The following is a 14778-nucleotide window of genomic DNA, read 5'->3' on the forward strand; positions in this document are numbered from 1 at the left end:
CTCATAAGTGGTTTTTAAACATAAAGCAAAGAAAACCAGCCTACAAATCACAATTCCAGAGAATTTAGACAACAATGAAGACACTAAGAGAGACTTACATAGATCTATTCTACATGGGAAGTAGAAAAAGACAAGATCTCCTGAGTAAATTAGGATCATAGGGACCTTGGGAGGAGGGTTGAATGGGGGAGAGGAGAGGCAGGGAGGGGAGCACATAAAAATGTAGAGCTCAATAATAATCAATAAAAAATAAAATAATATAATGTATAATTAAGAAATACAGGTTAAGAGATAATCATCTATAATCTTCAAGCTGAAGTCCTGTTAAATTTTCTAAATGTACAAAAATGTAGTTCATATGGATATGCATTCTTCACATCTTTCAGAGACCTTCAGAATATGGAATTTAAAATGTTTTAATAACTTAAGACTTTTCATGACAATAAGACACACATCTGCTCCTGGCAGCACTGATTATTTAAAGAGGAAGACGGGCATTGGAGAGACTCTTTATGGTGCTGGTAAGCTATTTGGCCAAGAAACAGCTCTTGTCTGGACCGCTTAACCAGACATTCAGGATCTGCAGAGAAATGACTGCTGAACTAGCCTAAAGGTATGATGATCTTTTGGGGTTCATGCTGCATGAAAGAGTCTGCTCAACATTCTACAGGATACAAAAGAAAGGGACTGAACTGTCTTTGAAATATCCTGCTTCATGGAAAAGTCTGCTGGATACTATGGATCTGTAGGCTGAAGATAGATGCCCCAATTTGTCAAATGAGTGAATGATGGAATAACAGTAGCCTTTTTAAACACAAATATTTCAAGAAATGACCTCATAATTAACCCATAATTCTGGGCCATTGTGTTAATATAGAAGCACATACATCCCATTTCCTTTTGCTAATGAATGTTTAAGGTTGCTTTATTAACCATCAGCTTTGTGGTTTCTATGATCAAAAGCATGATATATTGTTTCTTCTATGGTCTAGGAAGCTTTGCAGGTAGATCTAATCATACCTCTGAACATACAAAAATCCTACCACATCTATCAATAAATCTCTTTTTTCTTCCCTTTACAAGAAAGAAAATTGAACAACTTTCCCCACATCATAGGGACAGTTATGAGGAAAAGTGCTATCACTTAGTTCTAAGTCTACACTTTTTAGAACATCGTGATTGCTTCAAGTATCAGAAAAAAACCTCTAATAAACCTTCCATTTCCTTGGATATATTATAACTCAATATCAGTGCACGTATATAAAATACTTGAGGCTCTTGATTTGATCTCAGCCCTAGGTAAAATATATGTTATACAGTATAGATAAACTAAGTAGATATGTTTGTATGTGTTTGTGGGGAGTTGGTGTTGCCATTCTCAGGAAAAGCCTTAAAGATTTGTCAGTTTTCAGATTTATGTACCCGGTCAACAGAAGAGAGTGTTCCACAGAATTTATAATTTTTTATGTGAACATAATGTTATCCTGTAATGTAAAACAAAGAGTAAGAGCCTAAAATTAGCATTCAAGTGTACATTCTGAGTCGATAGTTAATAAATATGAATGTATTTTGTTCTCAACTCATTTCACTAAATGAGAGGGCAAAGGGCAAGAAGTTGAGATTGGGAATCAGAAAGATAACTGATTAAATAAGAAAGAAAAGTAACTGTAGGGAACAGTGTGAAAAACAACTGTTAAAGCTGATAGTCTCTCACTTTACTTAATGCTTTGGTTAAACCGGGTGTGGTAGTCTGTGCCTTTAACTTCAATGCTGTTGAGGTAGAGAGAGATGATGCTCAAGTTCAAGGCTAGCTAGGAAAAATCATGAGACCTTGTTTCATTAGATAAATAGGTAAATAGACAGACACAGATAGAGGAAGATAACAAATGATTGGTAAATAGGTGGTTAGTAGATACATAGATCATACATGGGTAGAGGAGATATGTCTAGAGATATAAAAGATGGCTAGGTAAATACACTAATATCAGTAATACTATCATCTGACTGGTGTAGTACCTAAGCATCCTAATACAAAATACTGTAGACTGATGTCCATACATACAAGGAAAATAGCTAAGAATAAGGAAACAGCTCTTCTTACCGCTAACCTCTGGAAATTCTGCAAAATCAAACTTTGAGGTGCTACAACCTCAGATTTATTGTTTGATATTAATAGCTTATCTTGTGTATGTTTGTCACAAGGTAGAAAAAAAGGAAATAAGATAGGCACATATACACAAATGTCCTGCTCTGTGTGAAGGGTCCTGCACACAGAGAAACATTAAGTTCCACTAATATTTTTATTTACAGTATGGAGTACTAAAGAAAAATAGCTATATTAACAGAAAATATGTTTCAATTAAGTTCTGTTTACTGAAGCAGGAGAACAGAGTTCCAGGGTGCATCCATTTACAGTCTCCACTGACAGCTAATGTTTCTTTCAAAAAACACATAAATCCATCGGTCAGACACACTACATTTTCAGAGTACCTAGGAATTGAAGTTTTTCAAGATATTTCACAATATAGTTAATTTACGACTTAGGCAATTAAAAGTCTGTCTTGTTAAACAAATAAGGAAGCTGAAAGCTAAAGTCTGAGATCATGTTCCCTTTCAAATCAACATGGAAAGTGAATTACATGTTCCCAAGACATATTAATTTTTATCTAGACAGATATTGTCCTAATTATTAGTTATTTAGTTGTGAGGTTTAAGATGGTGAGATTTGTAACTGAATGCTTCAGCTAGCCTTCTCTAGACTTGTGTATCTACACATGAAATCTACTTGACTGCAACAGCATTCTAGGTTTGTATGCAATTATTTAAATTGTGTTTTCAGAGCTCCTCCTAATCATCTCTAGAGAGAAAATTTTGAAAACATATCAGTGGGTTCTAATCTTCTCATTGCGTCGGAGTGATTATCTGATAAATACTTTTTTCTTATTAAAAGCATAGTTTGATTTTTTTAAAAATGTGTATTTTGCAAGCTCATTTTAATATTAAAATAAGATCCTTATTGTTGGAGTATTAGTAATTAACAGACACTATATATGATAAATATTTTCATATTTCCATTTCTCAAAATATCTGCTGGCCATTAGCTTTAAAAGGCTGGGAATAGAGGTCAGAAGGTAGGGTGCTCATATCATTCAAAAAGCCCTGAGACTAATCTTCAGGACCATCTCCACTTTCCATGGTGGTATTTGAGAGGCAAAAGTAGATAAAGTAAGAATTTGAGGCTGGCGTGGGCAACATGAGACCCTATGTTCCAAAACAAAATTGGTAATTTGTAAAGGATGTGCAGAAAATGGAAACTGATATGGAACACAGAGGTATACATGTCAAAGGTAACCTGACATAAATATCAGAGAATTATGAGAATGAGCTTTGAAGTCAAAATTGTGAAGGAAAATTTGTGAATGCCAGATCAAGTCATTATAAGTCTCTAAATTGGACTTTATTTCATTTCAAAATTATCATGAAAAAATTATCTGATTTTCAGCCACGAAATGACAATTAGAACTTGACTTACCTCCCTATTGGAAACAGAAAATTTGGTAAATTATTGGAGGAAGCTCAGACAACAAATTGAGCAACTAACAGCAGAAGACTTCCAAGAAAGGGAAGAAATGAGTGAGGCCTTCAACAGCCCTAGTTTTCTGAGTAAAGTATTATATAAATTTAAAAACATAATTTTGCTGAATATTATGTTGATTGGCAGTTATTTACTCTGTGGTCTTAAAATACATTATTTCTAGAGGTTTTGTTATTTAGTCTGCCGATAACTGATCTGATATTTTGTCTGTGATGCGTGTTGCCATTTTCTCTTATAACTATCAAATATTCTTTTTTGCTGGACTCAGTAGTATATTAAATATAGTGAAACGTGGGGAAATTTTGTTTGGTCATTTCTACTTGAGATACATTTAAAAAAAATTTATGTGTATGTGTGTGGTTCTGTGAGTTTATGGTCCCCGGTGCACGCATGTGCCCCTGGAGACCAGATAATGTCAGGTCTCCTGGATATGGTGTTAACAAGCATTTTATAGCTAACTGCTGTGTGTCCACAAAGTAATACCCATTTCTCTTCAAGAGCAATAATTTCCTGAGTCAGCTCTTCAGCTGTGCATGCCCATATTTCTCTGAAGATTTCAGGGATTTTCTGGTATCCAGAAAGAGATTTTTCTCAACATTAGTTTATATATAAATTCTCTTTTATACCCCATGGACCTTTGATGCAACATGTCTCCGAATTCTTACAGACTGTAGCATATTTCCTCTTTTTCTTTATCATCTGATGTGATTATTGATTGGACATTTTGTTGGTCCCTGGGAATTTTCTTCTCCATCTAGTCAATTGATGAATTTGAGCATTTTATAAATTTCAATGTTCTTGATGAGTTACTTACTCATGAGACTGAATTACTGTCCAAGTTTTGGCTTCACTGTCTTACTTCATTCTCTGGCTTCTCTTCATCTCCCTGAAAATCCTCATCCCCCATTTCTAAACCACACTTTGAGTACTTTGCCTGAGATTTCAACAACTTCCTTATTTTTCCACTTTTCAACTGAGGAGTTCTGAGTTTTATATGGTTTGAATGTCTTTCTGTTTCACAATTTAGCTTTGCAATTTAGGTTGGGATGGTGTTCCTTTAAATTTTATAGGGATCATCTTGTTAGGCAGTCTTGTGTTTTACCACTCACAAGAGAGAGTAGTAACAAAAATAACAAAATTTTGCCAAATATTTAAATGTGAAAAATAGTTAACATCAACTACGTCTTTCAAAAATGAAGAAAATAAAGTGATTATGAAACTCACAGTTTAAATAAGGAGCTGAAAAATTAAGAAAGCTGAAGGTAATTGGAAGTGAGTGAGAAAAGGGAAGAGGCAAGGAGAGATGAAGAGAAGAGAAAACTTTTTGGGTTTAGTCATGGTTTTACTGATTTCAATTCAGTCTTTGACTGTTTTTTCAACATGATTGCATAAGAGATCAAGCATAAATAACTCACCCAGCATAGTATTGAGTGCACGATAGACTATTTCTATTTATGTTTTTGAATTATAATATAAATACAACATTTCTCTTTTCAGTTTTTTCCTTCTAAACCCTCCCACATACACCTTTTGGTTCTCTTTCAAATTCATGGCCTCCAGTCTCAATTGCTACATGCATATATAACTATTTATATTCCTAAGTCAAACTTGATCACTCTGTGGAATGTTACTTGGATGTATAGTTTTTGAGGACCAGCCTTTTTGGTTAGAGAACCAGTATGTATGTTTTTCCCTGGAGAAGAATATTTCCTTTAAGAATTAATAGGCAATGTGTTCTGTGTCTCTGTGTGTGGATTCTTTATATGTACAGGTTCATGCATGTACCAGAATAATTACAGACTGTTGTGATCTGTCTAATATGGGTGATGAAAACTGAACTTTGGACTCAGGATATCTGGAAAACAGTAAGTTCTTTTAACGAATGGTTCACCTGTATAGCATCAAAGAGAGATTTATTTAAAGAGATGAAAAAATTATGCAATTAAGGCACAATGAATAAAAATAAAAAAAATGCAGAGAAAATAAAGACAAATTTTAGAATGGTTACTATTTCTTCATCTGAGGACAAACAAGTATAAATATTCAATGCCCAATAATGTCCTTTTTTTTTTTTTTTTTGGTGTGGAGTATTTTTCTGAAAGCAAACGTGTTAATGACCAGAAGGAGATGCTTACAGGTTGAGCTAGGTGTTGGTTTCCCTAACAATGTGATGGACTGAACTCTCATCAGTGTTTTCTCACATGTGAGTGTGTGAAAACAAGGAATACATGAACAGCTCTCAAACTTTTCCAAACAGCCTGAGCCCATGAACCCCAAGACATGCCCCCTAGTGTAAGCAGCATTCCCACTGTGCAAGTACAACATGGCACATTCCCAAGCAGCCACCGCTTTTCGCCCAATGTCTTTGATTCTGGGATTACAAGTCTGATGGGAAAAAACAAACAAACAAACAAAAAAATGAATCTTCATTGGCAAGGGAAAGGGTCAGTTCTGAGTGATCCTAAGTTTCTTCTCCATCTTAGCACCATAATTTAGATTTACCAACAGCTGTTATCTGTCCTTTTATCAGAGTTTGGGTTGCAGCTTCACAAATATATTTATCTTTAGCCACTCTCTGAAGCTGGTTTGAACTTCCCCCTCAAGTAGGACTTTGTTCATGAATCTAATTCCAACTGAAATTTGATTTTTTGGTTCCACACTGCTTCTCAAAGTGGTTGCTGGTTTAGACAGTGTAGAAAAATAAAAGATTTGGAGTTTGGAAATACAAAATGCTATGTACTATGCCTTCCCTGCCGAATAAGATTTGGTTATAAAACATCTGGGATGATTCATCTTCAGTACAGAGGTAATAGTTTTAGACACACTAGTGTCTGTTTCCTGAGTTAGATGAAGACCTTCTGTTTAATCTGTTTTTGCAGAATCTGAGAACTAATGAACCTGTGATATTCCAAAAACTTTCGTTCTCTGCTTTGCCTGCAGCCCTATTTGGATCAGGTTTGGAATCTTCCCCACCTTATCATTTTCTATGTTGCTCCATAATAGCATCTATTGAATTCATAGCTGTAAAATCCAAGTAAGCCTTGTTTATGTCTAGTGTTCACTGTCATATTCCCATGTCTTTGCATTTTATCCACTGAAGTAATATATCAGAATTTGTTTTCAGATTCATGGAGACATAGAACCATGTTATATTTCTATAACTTTCCTCTTCCTCTCAGTATAGTTACTTGTAGAAATTGTAATATGAAAACATAAAATCAAAAGCAGACCCAATGAAATAAACTGTGTACAGATTGAAGCTGGATATTACAATCTTTTATTCAGTAATGTTATTTATGATGTTAAATATTTATCCTAAAATAATTACTTCTCCAATTAGTAGAACAGTTGATAATGCTGATTAGGCAAACAACAACAACAAAAACAAACAAATAAACAAATGAACAGTCATATAAATGGCCAAGATGCTAAATGTAGTAAACAAGGACTGAATTTCATACAACTAACAGGGATATTGTTGAAATCACCTCAAATCATAGTCTACTAAGAAACTAATTAGGAACTTTTGCCCGGAAATCTTATCTACTTCCAATATCCAGGAGGATAAATGTATGTTTTTCTTTGTGTTCACCTTCTTATTTAGCTTCTCCAGGATCATGAATTATAGGCTCAATGTCCTTTGTTTATGGCTAGAATCCACTAATGAGTGAATACATACCATATTCACCTTTTTGGGTCTGGGTTATCTCATTCAGTAAAGTGTTTTCTATTCCCATCCATTTGCATGCAAAATTCAAGATGTCATTGTTTTTTACCGCTGAGTAGTACTGTAATGTGCATATGTGTCACACCTTCTTTATCCGTTCTTCTATTGAGGGGCACCTAGGTTGCTTCAGGTTCTGGCTATTACAAATAGTGTTGTTATGAATATAGTTGAACAAATGTTTTTGTAGTATGATAGGACATCTCTTGGCTATATTGCCAAGAGTGGAATTGCTGGATTCTGAGGTAGGTTGACTAAGGGGAGATGGGAAGAGAGAAGGGAGAAGGGGAGGATTATGGAGAGCTTTGGGGAATGGGATGGTTGAGATGGAGGAAGGGTGGATATGGTAGCAGGGAAGAAAATATCTTAATTAAGGGAGCCATTTTAGGGTTGACAAAAGACTTGGATCTAGAGGGGTTCCCAGGTGTCTAAGGAGATATCCCCAGCTAGGTCCTTGGGCAGCAAGGAGAGGGGACCTGAGTTGGCCTTATCCCATAGCCACACTGATGAATTTCTTGCATATCATCATAGAATCTTCATCTGGCGATAGATGCAGATAGAGAAAGAGACCCACAATGGAACACTGGACTGAGCTCCCAAGGTCCATATGAAGAGCAGAAGGAGGGAGAACATGAGCAAGGAAGTAAAGACCACGAGGGGTGCGTCCACCCACTGAGACAGTGTGACTGATCTAATGGGAGCTCACCAAGGCCAGCTGGACTGGGAGTGATGGAGCATGTGATCAGACCGGACTCTCTGAATGTAGCTGACAATGAGTTCTGACTGAGGAACCAATGATAATGGCACTGGGTTTCTGTTCTACTGCATGTACTGGTTTTTGGGAACCTAGTTTATTTGGATGCTCACCTTCCTAGACCTGGATGGAGGGGGGAGGGCCTTGGACTTTCCATAGGTCAGGGCACTCTGACTTCTCTTAGGACTGGAGAGGTAGGGATGAGGAGGAGTGGGGGGAGTGGGAGGGAAATGAAAGAAGGGGAGGAGGTGGAAATTTTTAATAAACAAATTAAAATAATAAAGAAACTAATTAGGAGACAATAAAGGAAACAGAGACAAAGCAGGGGAAACTAGTTTAGGTGGTGCTGACAGTAAATCTACAGCAAGGCATCAGCAAGTCCAAATAATTGTAAAACAAAGATAAAACTCATATTTCAAAACCACTGCTACCATAGTTCCTTTCATGGGACATATCATATCCTAGTTTAAACAAAGCATACATATTATACTAAAAATGCAACCCATAGAGAAAAACAATTTAGATGACCAAACCGCAAAACTGATAAGGATTTTAAAATTATTAGACAGAACATTACATTTTAGTATGAAATTGTTATTTAAATTTTCAAATCTAATTGCATTAACAAGAGTAATTTGGAATCACTATGACTGAAATGCAAAGAGACAAAACAGAAGACGTTGACCTCATGGAGGAACTCGTAGAAAAATGTTTAGAAACAATCCAAAAGAAGAGTCTGGACATAAAACACATTGATGCTAGGGAGGAAAATGCCTGGCAGGCCCGATGTGGGTGGAAGATGTGTGATGAGTAGGTGAAATGAATGAGAAGAAGCAACCGTAGAAGCATTTCCCAAGTTGAAATAAAAAAGAACGGAACAGAAAATGTGTCATAATATAAAAATGTGGGCAATGACTAATGGTATAAAAGATATGTTATGGGAAGGCTGAAGTATGACATAAAAAGGAAAATTCTGAAATAATATCTAAATAATTTTTAACTTAGTGACAGATTCCAAACTGTATGTTTCCAGGCTGACACCAAGCAAGAACACCAAACAAGACAAAGGAAGGGAAAAATACTTCTAGAATGTGGATGGCTTTTCATATGTATGTAAGTGCACCTGGATTTCCATAAACACTGCACACATTGTGTGTACACACACACACACACACACACACGCAAGATACTTCTGGAATTATTTTTCCTACAAACTAAAATATTTTCTAAAATGTCTAGCTATTGATTCTCTCTCCATCTCTGCCTGTCTCTCATTTCTGTGTCTCTCTCATGCTCATGACCTTGAGTATTCTCTGTGCAAATCCAGTAATAAATAATTGAATTCATTCCTCCCTGAGCCAAGTAAGTTTTCTCATTGCCTTGTGGACTATTTTTAAAAGGCTTGGTTATAAAGAGATTATAAAAAATGTGACAAAAAATATATAATTATAAAATTGTAACTTAAAAGCTAAGAAAGTTGATTTTATTTTCAGATTATTAATTATACAGCATATAATTATGTAGGCTTAGATATTATAACAAATTACCCTTTAGCAAATAAACTATTTTTATATTTGTTAATTTTGTCCCTATAAATTTAAAAGAGAATATTATTTGGTAAATGTCAAAATTATTTTCACAGTTTTGGGATGTTTCATAAACATTATTAATTTTTTGAAAACAATTGACAAACAGATATAAAACCCTATTGTTCATAACTTACATTTTAATGTTTTCCAAAGTATAATGAACAATTTCATATTTCAAAAAGTTGAATGTGCACTAACATTTCATTATATAAAATGTAAGCTTTTCATCCAGGGTATTTTAAATTATCCTTCACCCCAGAGGATGTTTTGGACTTTTAGTTTCAATCCCATGGTACTTCAATTCACTATTAATGATAGTTGAATAAATATATTCTTAGTGTTGAATAATCACATCAAATGCAATTTGAGGAAGTGTACTTTATAAAACTGATTCTTTCATAATGATTTCTAAGAAGTACACTTGAGGAATCTTCACCATCTTTTTAGTTTTCACTTAATATTGTTTCATGTGAAATAGTTTCTTTGTATAATCTTAAAAATAAACCCAATTTCTCAATCAGCAACATTTTCTTTCCATATAAATCTATTTATAATATTTATAAAAAATATTTTCCAACTCAAGTGTGCTAAGTTAAATGTTGATAGTTTATTTTTTATCAAATCAGTTTGGTACTTTCTGGTGATTTTAAAATTATAAATTTTATATCTTGTTTAAGGTTTTAGTTTTAAACATATTGCTTCTGTAATCATATTAAAATATAAATAAAATATTATTTATTTCTAATTTGTTCCATAGGACTCATGTTCAAAGATTCCATTTTCATTGAGTACAATTCACTTCTCCCACATGTTGCTCATACGTTTTCTAACATGAAAACATGAAACTATGACAGCTCCCAATCATGCAATCAAGTGGTGAAGTTAAGAGACAGGGTCAACAGTTCTTGCCTATATATTAATCTAGTCTTCCATTTCCTAATTTCCAAAAAAAAAACGAAAGAAAGAAACTAGTCTGAAAAGAGACATAGAACTTTGAGAGCTTTAGCATTATTCTGAGTTGAAATATTACCTAAGATACAGAAAACAATATTCATTATGAACAATTTATTTATGAGATGAAGAGACTGGAATAAAGGAGAGGGAATAAAGTGTGTGTGTGTGTGTGTGTGTATGTGGTGTGTGTGTATGTGGTGTGTGTGTGTGTGTGTGTGTGTGTGTGTGCGTGTGTGTGTATGTGTGTGTGTGTGTGTGAAATGAGGGAAAGAAAGAGAGTACTGAGGAGAGAAGAGATGGGAAAGATGAATGAAGAGGAGGAGGTTCAGAAGAGGAGGGAAGGGTGGTCATGGCAACAGTTACATGGGGTAACATGTCATTTCCAAGTTTTACGTTCTCAATCTATATAAACACCACAGAAAAACACAAAATAAAATGAGCAATCCAAAAATCATGGCGAACATGTTGCCTCCTTTCTTTTCCTCTTTTTTCTCCACTCCCATTTCTTCTTTCCATAGTTTCATAGACAGCAAGCCAGAAAGACTAATGCTTTGCTAAGAGAGGATAACAGACACTCTGATACTCATATTGTAGTTGGAACCCTTCCACTCACTGCAGTTCTGGTTATTCAAATTGGAATGAATTTCACACTGTGACTTCAGAATAACTCAGTGAACATTTACAGGCTAAGTGATGGTGCTGAGTTAAATATTGTATATATATATTACCCATTCTTACTTCCCCTGCCAACATTCTAGATAAGGATGCTTACAATTCCTGTTGGATGAGAATAAGGAGATTCACAGAAGATATAAACATATGCTAATGATAACATAACTCTTGAGAAAATTGGGAATTGAATTTGTCCTCAATTATTTCAAAAGCAGCCACCTCACTACTTCTTTAAATATTCCTAATTTTGAGAATAAGTTAATTACTTATTCACTCTAAGCTTCACTTTCACACGCATAATAGAAAAATATCATTCTGCAAAATTTTAAGGGACACAGATGCTCTCGTATAAATGCTTTGCTATAGGGGCTGAGAAATAAAACTCTTTCTAACGGACCATTCAGGACTATCCTCAAGCAGTTTCATGGTTTTGTTCTTATGGTATGATTTGTTTCAATTAACAAATATTTCTCTATAACAAATATGATAGAATAGAGTTCTTTTCTGAGACTCTATTCCATTGATCTTCTTTTTAAAACAATCTTCATGATATTATTGACCTACTTTGGATGATTGGTGTCACTGTAATTCTGAGAAAGTTTAGAGTGGTAGAAGTCATCATGTTTCAAGAGTCATACAATCAAACATTATTTATGTATTACTTCACTGAGAATTATTAATCAAGCAATAGGTATTTACTGGATGAATACTCTGAGACCACAGCTATATGAAAAGAAATTATGATTGTTTCATTTTATAAAAAAAGAATTATATGGGAAATCTAATTCACAACAGTATGCAATGTCATTTAATGAAAAGAAACCAAGACTGGACAGCCAATATATGTTCCCCTTAGCATATTTAATAAAAGACTGACACTTGTAAGGATGATTTTCTGTGTCTGGAAAGTCAATCTCTATATTACTACTGTGATGGTCACATTATAAATATCCTTTAGGTTAAACATAATGCCTTGCTACTCACATTCAGAAATTACTCTCATATTACTTATAATATGTTCCAAGGATTGGAAAATAACTATGAGGTGTGGGTTTCTAAATCAAGCTTTACCCTAAGCAATAGCCAATAATTTGAATTTAACTGTACAAATACCAAGGTAACTCACATGTACACTAATGTTTGAAAACAACAGGACTGACCCACCAGTCCCTTACTCTGGTGTTTACTGTTGTTTACAGGCACTGAAGTAATATTTGAATACCATGAAAACCAAAGAAATTTACATAATGTTCTGTGCCAAATGTGTAGATATTTCGATGGCTTAAAGGCATCCAAACCTGTTACAAATGCACAATTATCTGAATAAAACAAACTACCTAAAGCAGGTTGGGCTCAATTCTAATTATCCATTGTGAACAATGGATGTTAATTAGTCTTATTTTGTAAGAAAGCAGTGCAAGTTTTCGTTTATAAGAATTGTTGAATAATTAAGCACGGAAACACTCCAGGGAATATATTTTAGGTGTCAGAAAAGAGTGAAGAGTATGTCAAATGGTCAATGACTTTTTCATCATTTTTTTACAAGTGCACATTCTTTCTGACTGTGAGTGTATTGTGTGGGGCACAATGTATTCAAGCTCTATCCAGGCCCAATCACTTTCAGAGTATTAGATATCTTGTTTTTGTTTAAATTTTAATCAGAAATCCCCACTATGCCCAACCCTTGATATCTGTTGGCAATTTTTCCTTAGAGCAATGTTGGAATAAGAAAAAGATTTTAAAAAATTAAAACAACCATAAAAAAAACCTTACTTTCCAAGGGCAAAGCATTCCAGTTTTACAGATGAATCCTTTGCAGCTTGTATTGTTTCAGGAAAACGCACTTCAATCTTTGGCTCATATTCCCCCATGACACCTGTTAAATACCAAAACAGCTAGCAGCATTTCTGGAGAATAGAAAATTCCTAAGAAGTAAATGCTTCATTAACCAAAATGTGACTCTTGGATTTTAAGCAGAGTTAGGACTTCCAACCATGAGATGGACACATGCTTTTGAGTTTTATACAAAGATTTTTCATTAGGGACATACAGTTCCATCCTCCCTTCGTACAACTCATGGGCCAGAAATTTTTGTGAAGAAGGGAGGAAGATCCAGTTAACACTCTCAGACCTCTGCTTCATCACTACAATCAAAAACAGCACTATTCTGCAGCAAAACATATAAAGTAACTATGCTAGTGAAATTATATATTTATATTAATATCGTAACCAGGAGATTTTGCTGCTATGTTCAAAGCACACCTGTAAAAGTTTTATTTCTACCATTTTAGGGCTTAAATAAGGAATTATTAAATTAAGGTAAGACTTAAACAGTATTCTAAGGTGTCAGAAACACACTATCTGCCAGAAGAGTTGCAACAAGAAAAAATAATTCTAGGCTATTTTCATCTGAATTAATCAATGCTATATTGGGATTATTTTACAACTTTAATCATTTTAGAAAGTGATATGACAAACAACACAGTAACGCTTTCCTACCACAACTAAATGGACATTGGATGGTCAGTGAGACTCTGGGAAACAGAAATTACATAAAAAATAAATAATAAAATATCTAATTATTAAACCTTTATTATTACAATAACCCAACCAGATGCTAATTCTAAAACTAAATTGGCTGCTTTCATTTTTGCTTTCTTACTTTCTTAACAACTGGTAGTTTTTGCATGCCAACTTTTAGAAAAGTTAATGACTTACATTACACACAATGTTTGTAATTTATTTTTTATCATTAAATGATGAAAGGAGTAGAAGAGGTGGGAGAAGAAAAGAATTAATAAGGGCAAGTAAAACCTAAGAGTAAACAAAAATAAAACAGGAAAATATGTTGTATAATCTCTATTCAAATTCTTAGTTCATACACTTTCCCTCTCATGAACAGAATACTCACAGAAAGGGAGAAAATGAACTTATAAATCTAATGCTTGCTTATATGTGAATAAAAACCTTTGCAGAAATATTTGAATAGTTACTGGCTCTGAAATCTCTGCCATGAGAACTCTGGGGAGCTGGCTTCACAGTTCTGTGTTAGCTTGATTATCATTACAGTCTTGCTTGTCTCAAACTCTTCAGGGGGGACAGATTTCTATGAGGTACTGCCTTTCAAGTTCAAAGTCTGATAATAAAATTAACTAACAGATTTTTTATCTTTACGTATCCCACTGTGAACATTTAATTAGAGAATCAACCAGAGGATTTTTCCACTCAGTTGACTGTCTAGCTCTCTAAATCTTGCACCAGCTCTGGCTTGACTAAGATATGATGATCTTCAGAGACCAATCTGAGTCCCTTTCCTTGTAGATATAATTTAACATAAATCTTTTACTCCATCTTTGGAATGCTTTGCTTTCCTTGGGTATAATATTTTCACTTTTCTATTTTGCCAGCCAGGTTTAAAAAAAAATGTTGAACAACAATAGCAGGAAATAATGGCAATGATAGAAAAGAAAGAGGACAATACAAGAGGTTG

General features: G+C 34.3%; 1 protein-coding gene across 2 annotated transcripts in view; it reads right to left on the bottom strand.

Annotated features, from left to right (window-relative positions):
- The window catches only part of LOC125403249 (contactin-6), a 379648-nt gene that overhangs the window by 128631 nt on the left and 236239 nt on the right, over positions 1 to 14778 (bottom strand). For both annotated transcript variants that reach the window (XM_048438486.3, XM_085686802.2), the window contains exon 7: positions 13062 to 13164. In XM_048438486.3, coding sequence (XP_048294443.3) covers positions 13062 to 13164 — 103 coding nt within the window. The remainder of the gene's footprint in view (positions 1 to 13061; positions 13165 to 14778) is intronic.

This window comes from Myodes glareolus, chromosome 3 (assembly GCF_982192425.1).
Source record: "Myodes glareolus chromosome 3, mMyoGla1.1, whole genome shotgun sequence".
Taxonomy (NCBI): Eukaryota; Metazoa; Chordata; class Mammalia; order Rodentia; family Cricetidae; genus Myodes; species Myodes glareolus.